The sequence below is a fragment of the Cupressus sempervirens genome, chromosome 5 (genome assembly GCF_028749045.1).
Source record: "Cupressus sempervirens isolate cs-2001-9-10 chromosome 5, ASM2874904v1, whole genome shotgun sequence".
NCBI lineage: Eukaryota > Viridiplantae > Streptophyta > Pinopsida > Cupressales > Cupressaceae > Cupressus > Cupressus sempervirens.
In genome coordinates, this window is record NC_143122.1 from 789,621,646 (window position 1) to 789,634,680 (window position 13,035).

At 35.0% G+C, this 13,035-nt stretch overlaps 1 protein-coding gene and 1 long non-coding RNA gene across 2 annotated transcripts; one reads left to right on the plus strand and one right to left on the minus strand.

The window, feature by feature from the left end:
* Positions 1 to 673: 673 nt before the first annotated feature.
* On the plus strand, positions 674 to 2,778 carry LOC149558297 (uncharacterized). Its single transcript, XR_016365008.1, has 2 exons — positions 674 to 1,880; positions 2,016 to 2,778. It is a non-coding gene; the product is annotated as an uncharacterized LOC149558297 (long non-coding RNA).
* A 2,715-nt stretch (positions 2,779 to 5,493) lies between these two features.
* LOC149558298 (uncharacterized) lies at positions 5,494 to 9,616 on the minus strand. Its single transcript, XM_089832573.1, has 2 exons — positions 9,381 to 9,616; positions 5,494 to 8,606 (listed from the first exon to the last, which is right to left on the minus strand). The coding sequence occupies exons 1-2, from the start codon at positions 9,468 to 9,470 to the stop codon at positions 6,132 to 6,134; spliced, it is 2,565 nt and encodes an 854-aa protein (XP_089688699.1). The 5' UTR covers positions 9,471 to 9,616; the 3' UTR covers positions 5,494 to 6,131.
* Between the last annotated feature and the right edge of the window lie 3,419 nt (positions 9,617 to 13,035).

Below are 13,035 nucleotides of genomic sequence, written 5' to 3' on the forward strand. Positions count from 1 at the left end.
AAGAAAGAATATGAAAAGAGCTAAAAGAAAGAATGATATATTATTATAAGTACAAGTAAAAGTAGAATTATAAGGACAAATAAAAGTATAGAAGGAAATTTTAAAAATATCAATAATTATATTATTTTAAGAAATATATAAATAACAATAAAAATTATATTATATAAATGAACTATTTATTTCTACCAATACTTAATTCAAATTATCAAAATATCTAGTAAGTTTGATAAGTTTGATGGGTAGTATTAATTTTACAATTTGTAAAATGATATAAAAATTAGATCAAGATTGTAAAATAGTGACTAGTAAAACATAGTGTAAACATAAAGAAATAATATTTTACAATTGACAAAGATATACATTAATGTAAAACTAATAAATATATTTAAAATAAAAAATATATAATAATTAACTCTATATTTGAATTGGTAAAAAAAATAGATTGTGACAAATAATATTGATTAGACATTCATGTGTGAAGTGGAAGATAAAATGTGTGTGAGGTGGAAGATAAAATGATTTTTTTTTTTGAAAAATCGAATCAACTTGTTACAAATGTGGAAAGAATAAAGTTTTAATTAGTGCATTCATTAATGCATCATAGACTTGTTACAAAATAGTTATATTTTTGTTAAAGAAAATAGAATTTCTATTAATCACTTGGTCAATTGAATTGAATAAAAGCAATAGTATCCCAACTAATAATAATAAGGGATTTTAAAGAAGCAATGCGTTTGTGTTTAAATTTGTTTATTGAATCAACTCGTTGACCCTGTTTCTTTTTCTTTTCTGGTTTCAGAGGGAGCTGCAGGTGGTTTTAAATCCTGTCACGTGGAGGTATTTGTGGCGAATCTGCCACGGAAATTTCAACCAGAGCTTTTCCAGAAAGGTGTTTGAGGCCAGTCCGTTCAAATTGGTGAATCGTGGAGTCCAAGGGTTTCGAATTGGAGTCTCAAGGTTTTTCTCTTTACTCTGGAATGATGGGGTTTTCGCCATTGTTGGAAGAATACGAGAACAAACCCTCAAAAAATTACAAAAATGTACAATCTAAACCATCCGTAGCTTACAGAGATGAATAACCCAAAAGAGGCCGTAAAGGTTCCAAAACGATTTACAGAGCTAGGGCATTAATTATCCAACAAAATAAGGATGAATTTCAGGATAACGGTGACATAAATCCAACATAAACAAATTTAAATGCAAAAACAATAACAACTTACTGAAACAAGCACTAGAGCATTGCAGACGTGAGCTCTTTCCAACCTTACACTAACCACCGCTAGAAAACTTCTACTCGGAGAATGGAATTTTAGTTTGTGTCTCTGTAAATTGGAATAGGTGAAAAAATTAATGTTTATTAACATCTGTTGGTAAAATTTACCGCCTAGAATTAATTACTACCTGCAGCAGATCAATGAGAAGGGACAGCTGATAATTTGGGTGAGTTGGACTGACAGCCGACTGACTGAGTCTCCTATATGTATGCAATGGAGGATGCATGGTAACCGGCTACTCATGGTGGGAGGGCTGGGGGAATTAGTCAGCTGCATAGCCGGCTCCCAATAGTTTCACTTGATCCATGCCCAAGCTTCCGAGGACTTACCCTAGGGAATTTGTTTGGAAACTTTTGCTGTTTCATTTTCCTCCATTTATAGAGGGCTTAGACTACAAGCTTTGGTTTATCGTGAAGTTTGTTAGTCCAGTTGAGAGTTTTTTAGCATTAGTTGTTGATATGAGAAGTTTTTTAATGAAAGTTTGGTGCAAGGAGTTACCTGAGTTGGGGCAATTGCTTCTTTGGTTCCAAGAATCAAAACGGATTTTGAAAGCTCATTAGGCTGTTCAATTGATATCTACCACGCGTGTTACGAGGTCAAAGCATGGCAAGTATTTTTAATTTTGATTGTTTCCTTTTTTACGTGTTGAAGTTTCTCTTTGAATGTATATGCCACCTTGAATTTGTATTTAACTTGCAGAGCTTTGTCTACATGATTGGACACTTGTGCCTCTTTGTGTAGGTTGGTTGCTAGGGTTCCTGAGGGTTTCTGTGGTAGAGGTCCTGCCCAAACGACCATGTTCATGAAAAATCCGTTTACCACAATTGAATGTTTTGGTGAGTCTACCGTCTGCTTCATTTAATCCCTCCCATATTGAAGATAATACAGGACAGGAGTTTTTCCAGATCAATATTGACAGATCCTTGCATAGCTTAAAGCTCCAGGATGATAAGTTCACAGGCAGTAATGTATTCCCTGTTTGCTTCTCCAATTTTCCTAAAAGTGGATTCTTGCTATAATCACTAGGAAGAAAATGTATCTTTATCCATATTGGTACCATGCTCGGAAGATCTTTTGTGGGATTGCAGGCCAGATGAACAAACTTAATTGACCACTATGTTGACTTAAATATAATGTTAGTTTGGAGATGAATAAAAGGACTTAAGAGTTTAGAGAATGAATTAATCGAGGAATTTTAATGAGGTCCACAAGACGAAGCAGTTGAAGGGATCAAAAGCCACAGAATAAGCACATGTTCGTATAAAGAAAGTTCATGGAAAGAGGGACAACATAAGAAAGAAAATGGAGGTTATTTTCTGGTATAGAAGTACAATAGTTAGACTAACTAAAAAAATCAAACACAGTTTAAGCCCAGTTGAACTTGGTTCTTTCTCAAGTATTTATTTTAAATGCACAATACAAATGTCTTGGTATCACCAGATCCATATACTTAAAAAATAGCTACGCACAATCTCAATAAGGTTAGCTAGATTTCACTGCATCATGTGGGATGTCATTTTTGTCTGTAGTTCTCTCATTCACTGGAAAGATATTTTTTACAGTATATTGCACAAAGACAACATACCTTGCACAAGCAGTAAGATAATTGTGCATATGAATTTATCAAACCTCAAAAGTAGGCTGAATTGCTTGGCATTGAAATGACATTAACAGCATATAATCAATTCTTGCAAAAAAAATAACTTGTTACCGCACATCAACTTGCACAACTAGAAGATTCCAATCTTCTCTTTCTGTGATTAGGGTTCAATGCTTGAGTCTTTTTTTCTGTGATTGCAATCGTAGACATTCATGTTTTATTTACTATGCTGCCAAATTCTTCCCTAGCAGCCCAAAGTCTGCTCTGGTCCCACCAAAAGTCTAGTTCAGATTTGGGCCGGCCAAAAGTCGGCTGCATAAATGCAAGTTTTTCCCAGGTTCTGTCAGAAGAAATTGGGCTGACTTTTTCCATATCTATCGCTAATTTGGAATTCAGCAACTAAACCCAGGCTGAATTTGGCTGAAAATGGTTTTCTTTCGACTTCTAAGTTTTTTTGGGTCTATTTTAGACAATTCGACCCTCCAACCTTAAAATAGACCACTTAAAAAGCCAAAAAAAAGTAACACATGTCATTTGTGCATTTGTGAATGAAAAATAAAACTCCTTGACTCCCTTGCTAAACATTCTTGTTTGGTTGCCATTGCAAAAGGAGTGTTGAAAGGTGATTGTTGCATGCTCTAAGGCTGAGAATTGTAGGGGCCCTACTCATCCCACCTGGTTGCTAGTACCAATGCCAGTGGCACTGTGTGTGCTCCTAATTTGCCACAACAGGAAGATGATATGTTTGACGAATTTTGATGATATCAGCTGATTTTTAATGTTGACATTATTATTTTTGAACTAAAACATTGATATGGTGGTGTATTTTGGCATTTTGCTATGTCATTTGGACCCAAACATGAATATATATGGTGGTGTATTTTGCCATGTTGCTTTGCTATTAGCAAAGTGGTATATAAACTTGCTGCTGCACACACACACACAAGCCACCCCCAAAAACAATTTGAACCTGAATATTGGACTGGTATGAGGACCTGCAACATAGTTTATTTATTAAAAAAGAACACACACCGAGTGTGCATGCAGAACTTGTTAATCTGAAAATAATTGTGTCTATTTCAAACTTAGTTGCCAATTCGTGAAATGAATCCGATTTGGGCATGTGAATCAGATCTGTGGATTCAGGATTTTTTTTTCCCAATTATGATTCGCATATATATATAGACACACACACGCACACAAAAAGAAAAGAGAAATATACATAATTCCAAAACTAAATCATTTTTACAAGAAACATGATTGGTTTCTAAATTCTGTTCCAAACTGCATAAAGAACCTTCACTTAGAATATCCTCAATTTCAAGTGCTAAAGACTTAAACTGTAATGAGAGAAGCATGGCTGATTTCATCTTACTTTTTCTTATCAATTCAAGTACTGTGTAAAATATCTTTTGAAAATCATTTTTCAGGGAATCCTCCTTACAATTCAAGTACCAAAGACTTAAACTGTAATTAAAGAAGCATGGCTGATTTCATCCCACTTTTTCTTATCATTTCAAGTATTGTTTAAAATATCTTTTGGAAATCAATTTTCAGGGAATCCTCCTTTTAGAACATAGGAAAAGCATGAATTTTTACTGATGCCCTTAAGCATTGTTTCTTCAGAAAAGTGAGATTATAATACCCAAATTATTACCTGTATTAGCAAAATGTAAAAAATGTAAAGATCAATTACCTTTTCAGTAATGATAAAACAACCCTCATGGATGACTACCAACATTTTAAGTCCTGCAGTTTCAATTATTGTGACTTTGGCTCAACACAGAGATAATGGCACATTTCAAAATCTTCATGAAGTCACTGTTATATTATGTGCTGTATTCTGCATAGAAAATAATCAATTTGAACAAACTTCATAAAGACTCTACTTTCAGTTATTCTGAGTTTGATTTTTCAGCTGAAGTGCAACAGTGTACCAGGATCCTCGGGCTGTGGCGAGGATCCGGGCAGGATCCTTGAATCTGCCTGTGGATCCGTCAGGATCCACGGCCTGCACATTTTTCAGCTTAAGTGCAACAGTGTACCAGGATCCTCGGACTGTGGTGAGGATCCGGGCAGGATCCTTGAATCTGCCTGTGGATCCGTCAGGATTCACGGCCTGCACAGTGTACCAGGATCCTTGGGCTGTGGCGAGGATCCGGGCTGGATCCTTGAATCTGCCTGTGGATCCATCAGGATTGGGCCGTAAATCCTGACGGATCCACAGGCAGATTCAAGGATCCTGCCCGGATCCTCACAGATCCAAGCTAAGATTTCAAACAATTCTGCAATCTGAAGTCAGAGCATTGGAATCGGATATGCAAAATCTATACAGGTTTCGTAAGTCTCATATTACTGCTGTATTTCTACATTTATCTTAAAGGGTAATATTGAATTGTTTGCTAACAGGTTAGCAATGAGCATCCATCTTTCTAAATACTAATTTACATTCTTTAACTTGTGAAAATGTTTAAATTAAAAGCACCCAAAAATGCTAAAAAGCAGTATAGGCTAGTAAGCTATTTAGGAGTTACCTTCAGCTTGAAGTCCTGGCTACACACATGCAAAAGAACCTAACCCAAAAACAGACTGATGATATGAAGAAAAAATTCTCACATGTATACAAAAATAAAATATCCATATATGTTATGTAGGTTACAATCATAATCCATTTGTAATAATATTGACTAGCCAATTACAATAGTCCATTTTCATTCAAGCAACAGCTCAAAAGCAAATACTTGCTGGTCGAAATGATATATAGTGTACAACTTCTATGCCATAAATAACCTATACACCCTTCTCGGGTCTAGCCCCAACTGATGATACAATTTGGTGAAATAATTTACAATGACAAAAATAGGTTAAAACTTGCACCCTCGAGATAGAGAATGCAGGAACCCTTAAAAAATAGCATTTGGCAGCTTAACAAACATGCACTTCAGATTACAAAAGTAGACAAATAAAGCTTATGTCCAACCTAGAGTACTGTAGCCTTAAAAGTATGTGTTACATGTAATCCAAAAGACTATACCAGTAATGTTTGAAGTCCGATGGACAGGAACACTGAAGCTTTTCCATTGAAAAGATCTGCTACTTCCCCCTCTGAACAGATCTATTAAAAAGCATTTCCAGTTCAGACTGTGCAAGAGAAGTTTCACTCTTAAGAGTCACCCAAACCTAATAATCTTATATAGCTCACCACAGCTCCAGCAGAGCACAAGAGAACGTTGTATTAATAATACATGAAACCAAATCTAAATAGCATAGGTTTTCAGTTTATTAGCTGTCATTTCTTTGTCAGCTGCCTTCTCCACTTTATTAGTATTTTCAAAACTTTTTATGCCTGCCTCAGAAATCAGCTGTTTTGTTAATGTTGACAGTTCTCTAACTGCCACCTGTGCTCTCTTTATTTCTGCATCCCTCTCAATCAACCTTCGTTTTAAAGCTGCAAGATCTTCTCTGGTACTCATGTTCCCCCCTTGTTTGTGTGCTTCTATTTCGACCTCCATATCTACTGTATTGTTGGGAAGCAAAATATTATCCGTAGATATATAGAGAGATGTTTTTGTCTCTACAAGCAGCTTCTGACTCAAATCTGCAAGGTTTCTTAGTGCACTCATTGCAGCCTCAATTTCTAGATGGGCAGCATCAAGTTCTAGCTTTTCTAACGCTAATTCCCCTAATGTCTTTCCACCCATTCTTTTCTGCACAATTTCATGAAGGCTGTTTAGACCATTTGCCTCTTCAATGACCTCCTCACGCATTTTGATAAGTTCATTTTCCCTGACATCCCATTGGCTCAGAAAATCTTTAATTTCCTGATCTTTCAGAGCCAAGGCCCTATGAGCCTCCAAGAGTTCTTTTTCCTTTTGCCTGAGACATTCTTTCATGGATCCGAGCTCAGCTTCTGATTGCTCCCATTTCCTCAGATCTTCCACTGATTTCTCCTGGATATGCTGAAGCTGCAATTCTCTTTCTAGCAAAGCACGATTTGTGGCATACAGTTCACAGTTTGTTTGTAACAATATGGAGTCATCATCCATTGTTAAAGATTTACCTTCGTTGGCAGACTCTACCAGCGCTTTTGTGAGATCTGCAATGTGTTCCACAACAGAGGCAGCTTCTGAAAATTTTAGCTTGTTGTCATCTAAGTCAGACTGAATTATCTTCAATTGCTCATCCTTGTCCTTCAACATAAGAGCTGCTTTGAGAAGTTGGTCTTCTTTGGCTCTCATGAGGACCTTAAGCTGTGAAATTTCTTCATGTAATCCCTCCAGATTCTCTTTTGCAACTACAAGATCCTTATCCTTATCAATCAGGTTCCTTTGAACAAATGCTACATCAGACTTCAGACGCTGCATTTCAAGCCTGGCTGCAACAAGCTCTGATTCTTTGAACTGCAGTAAAGTTTGAGCGTCATTAAAAGATGCATCTTTTTTCTCCAATTCTTTCTTAAGAGAGCTTACTTCTTCCACAGATTGATTCAGATAGGATTTCTCTTCCTGCAACTCTTTTTGCAATTTATCCATTTTTTCTCTCTCATTAGCCAGATGTTGTTCCAATTCCTGGCGATGAGCCTCTGCAAACTGTAACTTCTCTCTCTCATTTTTGATTTCCATGTGGGCATGCCTCAAAAACGTTTCATATGATTGAATTTTATTCTTCTGTTTGGAAAACTCCACTCGCTGCAATTCAAGTTCTGCATCTTGGTCTTGAAGTCTCTGCCGATATGATTCAATTGATTTCTGTGAAATTCTCAACTCTTTCTTTACTTGTGCAAGAAGGTTTCTCGTTCTTTCTAGTTCTTCCTCGGTGGCTACAGAACTGCCTTTGTACTTCATTACCTCCTGTGCCAGTTTTTTCAGTTCCTGCTGAGCCAAAAACCATGCCACCACACGCTCTTCCAGATTGGCCTCAGAAATCTTTAGCTTTTTTTGTTCTTCTCTCTTTTCGTTCTCAGATTTCATTAATTCAGCCTCTCTCTCATTCAGTACTCTTTGAAGCTCCGCAATCTCAGACCGTTGTCCAGCCATGACCATACTTGCTTGACTTATAAGCATATCTTTTGATTCAAGTTCAGCACCAGTTTTAGCAAGTTCTTCATTTTTATTCGCTAACTCTCTGCTCAACCTGCCTAATTCTTCTTCTTTTGTTCTCAATGCAAATTGGAAGCTGCTAATTTCTGTTTCTTTTTCATTGAGCCTATGTTTGATTTTCTTTAGTTCCTCAGCCCGAACAACATACTGTTCCCTGTATTTGTCCAATTCCTTTTCCAGACTCTCCTGGAGAACTTGGGCAGCAATAATTTCCTTTTCACGAAGATCTAAATCCTTTCTTGCACTTTCCACTCTGTGCCAGTCAACTGCAACAGCCCTCTCCGCAGCCTGAAGATCTTCTTCCTTCTTCTTCAAAGCTGTCAATGCAGCTTGAAGGTCTGATTCTAGGCCTTCAAGATTAAGGTCATACTTAACTCTGCTATCTTTCAGGCCATGGGAAGCTGCCATTATCTTCTTTTCAAGCTTCTGTGTCTGTGTAAACAGCCTTTCCAGAGCAATTCTAGCAGGATCCTTGGAGCCATTTATGTGTGTATTATAACCATTGACACTGCCATTGGTATTACCCTTATGCTTATCTAAAACTGACCTAATCAGCAAACAATTCCTCTGCCTCGCTCCAAACGTTTTAAGATCAGGTGCTTTTCTTTTGCCCTTCAATCGAAAAATGCATCTCTGAGCCCAACAAAGAAAATCGTGTCAGATAATGCTACAGCGTTTGTGTGTGTGTGTGTCGGAAAGAGACAGAGACAGAGTAGTATCAGATAAGTAATATTGTTGTCTAGGCACATATATTATGTATTTCTTGGGCATCAATATGACATATTACCCTTGTGTATCCATCTGTACATGAATGTGTGTATATATTTCTATGTATAGGTCTGTTTGTATACAGACACAGTTGCATTTCTGAATATGGATATCTATTAAATCTATCTGTGAGATGTGTGTATGTGTTTGGAGACACAAATGTGTAAATTTGAATGTGTGTCTATCACATGTATGTGTCTGCAATATGTGTATATCTCACCACAAAAATACATTTGACAGACACATATACTGAGATATGCACATTAGGGTGTATATACAAACAGACACGGTCATAAATACATAAAAAATTGTGTTTATACTACTATCTTGTGTAGGGTTTCCGTGAACAGAATTAGTTTCGATGCAAATACAATTAAGGATGGCAAATATCTGAATATGTGTGTCTGTCGGAAGTATGCGTCTGTCATATGTGTATATCCCAACACAAATACATTTTCCAGACACATATAGTCAAATATACACATTAATGTGTATATACAAACATACAGAGTCACGAATACATCAAAATATTGTGTATATAATCCTATCTATGTGTAGGGTATCCATGAACAGAACTAGTTTCAACGCAAATACATTTAAGGATTGAAAAGAAAAGAAGAAATAAAATACTTAGCGCACCTCTGGAATTCGAATAGAAGGGTTTTTATTCCCCAAAATACTTCTAAATGTAGTCCCGTATGGAGTCGCAGACGCCATGTTTATATCCATTGCAGACTCTGAAATCCCGCTCCCATCTCTCTCTAAAAGCTTCCACAGACATCTAGCTTCATCCAATGCTTCAAAATTTTGTTGTGGTCTGACCAAAAATTGTTGCAGAGGTATGATTACAACGCCACAAATTCGAAACTTGATAAAATGGGTAAACCAATCTCAATATTGGGTACAATAATACTCTGATTGAGGAAATCTGAACTCATTCACAACCGATGCTCAATACATACCAGGCGCGCTGCCGTCTGTGGACACACAAATATGAAAAGCCCTCCAAGGATCAAGTTCTTCGCAGTTCAGTTTCCCGTTGCGTTTTACCACTCGGATAGTTGTAGAATAGTCAATAGATTATCTCTGTTTGGATGAATGAATAAATACTACTAATAATGTCCACGAGTCGAAGCTGTATAGGGGAACAAAGTGATGCCTTCCACAAATTTCTGACAATTGACGGGGAAGTGGGTTTACTTTATCTATGCAGTCTCTATCTTGTCATTGGTTTTCTCTGCTTCTCTTTTGAGCGCTATGAATTAGATGGCTTATCTGCTGAGTTTATAGCTTAATCTGCAATTTTGGATCATGAATTTGTTCTAGCAATTGACGAATACTGCAGCCACAAGGCAAGGAAAGAATCCATTTGACAGTGAGCGGGGAATTTAACGTATTAGAGTCTTTGGACCAAGTAACGGATTGCAATTGATGAATCGAAGATTTTAGACGTTTTAATATCTTTTCTGGGTTGTCCTCATATTCTATCAAGGCATGAACCTTCTATGGTTTTGGTGTTCAAGCTTTTGACAGGTGTTACGTTTAGATGGAGACAAATGTGCTGTTTGTAGTTTATCTAATCTTTAAGAAGAAGATAGTCTTTTTCTCTCTTTCTTGTTTAATTTGTTTTATTATTATTATTATGACCATACAATTAGGTTTGAATTGAATTTGCAATAGAATATTATTATTACTTTATAAGAAGATAAGTTTTTTTCCTCTTTATTAAAATGTTTTATTATTATTATGAGCATTCATGTTTTTATTGTTTTCTTAAATTAAGTATATTGATGGAGAATTAATGTTTGACCTAACAAAATAATTGTGCCATTACATTATTGGAACTTAGCTAGGTACTCTTATTAAATTGATGGAATTGAGCCTTGCCCTAATTGAAGAGTATTTAAGTGGTCCATGACATTGGAGTACTTTACAATTACAATTTCAAATTTATTTACAAGGCCACGAGTGTCAAGGTTATTCAACTTGTACTACATTGGGATGTTTTATTTGGTAGGTGGATAAGGAGTCTCTTTTAAATTGATTTTGACTTTGGAGGATGTTCTAGTTTATTGTATAATATTGTGGAGGAGAAAAATCTTTAATTCTTTTTTTGAAATAATATTTTATTTATTTATGTGAATATTGTTAATGTCTATTATAATAAAATATATTTATTTTTAAAGAGGTTTCTATCTAAATTAATTATTTTAAATAGTTTATGGTTTTAATTTTTTTAAAATTGTCTTTAAGATTGTAATTTAGTAATATTAGTATATAAAATTTAAGAGAATTTACTATAAAAAATAAATATCATAGAATTATTTGGCATTTGCTTCAATTTGTATAACTTAATATATCAAAACAATCTTTGTTCCTATGTATTTGTCTTATTAGTTAACTAAAAATCCAAGTTTCATAAAGAAGTCAATCTCCTTTAATCTATAAAGATCTCATAAAGGTACTTTTTAGCATCCCATTTTTCCAATATGAACTTGTCTCATCAAGATGCTTTTTAACATCACAATTTTTTCAAGCATAGATACACATTCATAAAATATCTTTTGTGAAATTTAAATCCCAATTTCTATTGAATTAAATCATACCACCCATATCAAGAAAACACCTATCAAACTAGATCACAATGGTGATCCACTATGTGCCCTTGAAAGCTCAATTTTTATCCATCTTAGAACTCAACATTTATCTAGTTTTAAATTTCAAATATTGGTTATATATTACAACATTATAATGATTAATGTTCATATCAAACATATTTCTAGATAATTCATAATTCCTCTTGCTTTCATTTATCATTTATATTTATCTATCTCAAATCACATTAATAAGGGTCTTTACATTGATTTATTTATCATTAATTTAGACATTAACAAATTAAGGTGTTTCAATTCGAAAAAATTTGGCAAGCACTCATAATTTAAAACCAGCTCAGGTTTTTTCTTCCTAGGCATCCATCTTGTTTTCATTTTTCAAGTTTGCCTCTTTGTTTCATTGATACATTAGTTATATACCAAAGTTTTACTAAATCACATGGATATTCTTATTCTATTGTTCATAATGAGCGTAGAAAAATGGTTTGTGACAATGACAATATCCTCTAGATTATTCAATATCTATTGAGATTATATATCTAATGTATTTGGATGGAAAAGTTTATTTTTGTAAGGATCAATCTGCAAGCCTAGGCCTGACAAGGTTTCCAAGTAAAAATACCTCAAACTAGAAATGTCATCATTGGAGCTCAATGGCCTTTGGAGGAAAACAAGTAGATGAATTATTTTTCATGTTTCAAAAGGTTTTGTGTAGAGATCCTAGTGGAACTAGGAGAAATAGTTAGCCCTAGCTAGACATCTCCATGTGACTAGTTGTGAGTTTGAACAAATTTGATCACGAATGTAGAATAAACATGGGCAACCCCCATTTAAGGGTATATTAGGTGATATTGAGTTGTGGCAACACTTTTCCAAGCATTAGCTCAGAGGTGCGTGAAGAAATAAAAGGTATTTTCTTTGTAAATGTTTCAATTGTTAAAGTTGATGAAAGATCAAACCCACAGCTCCCAAGAATCACCTGCATGCAAACACCTATCACAGAAAGAGAGAAGCAAAAAACTATGGAGGTTGGAATTGCTAGATCCATAGATGAGACATTCTTGATGAGCAAAAAAGAAATTGTTATTATTAAAAGTGAATCAATTAGTCACAAATAGAGATCGTCCTTATAAAAGAAGATTAAAACCCTAATAGGGTAAAACCTAGGTTGCATGATAATAATTAATAAAAGTATTAATTATTGTATGCCCAAAGTTTAGCTTAAGTAAACTAGAGATAATAAGTGACTTAATAATTAAATCAATATGATTTAATTAATAAGTAAATACGTTATTGCTCCAACACCCTCCCTTAAGGTAAACTTAAAGAGTAGCTAAAAACCTAGAAACTACTACTGAAAGAAGAATTGGGTCCCAACAACAAGGCCTGATGAGGTACCCAAGCACAATCAAATATTTGAAAAGAGGAGAAATAAAGAAAACCACATGGGAAAAACCCTACTCCAAAAAGAGATGGAAAAAAAAATGTTGAAAAGACCTACTAAAGGACTAAAGAAGCCTCCAAATTAGGGAATGTCCTAAAAGATAGGAACAAAGGATGATCACGAAGAACATCATTGAAGTATGAAGCTGCAAACACTACCAAATTGCTGATATGAAGAACCTCTATTGTATAGAATATGACCAAGTAAAGAGGACTAAGTTTGAAGAGCTAATCAATCG

What these genes read in the sequence shown, in the direction of transcription:
- LOC149558298 (XM_089832573.1), bottom strand. Translation starts at nt 9,470, where the DNA reads ATGGATATAAACATGGCGTCTGCGACTCCATACGGGACTACATTTAGA. An exon ending in CTTCTATTCGAATTCCAGAG is followed by an intron (nt 8,607 to 9,380) that starts GTGCGCTAAGTA and finishes TGTTGGGCTCAG; the next exon opens with AGATGCATTTTTCGATTGAA.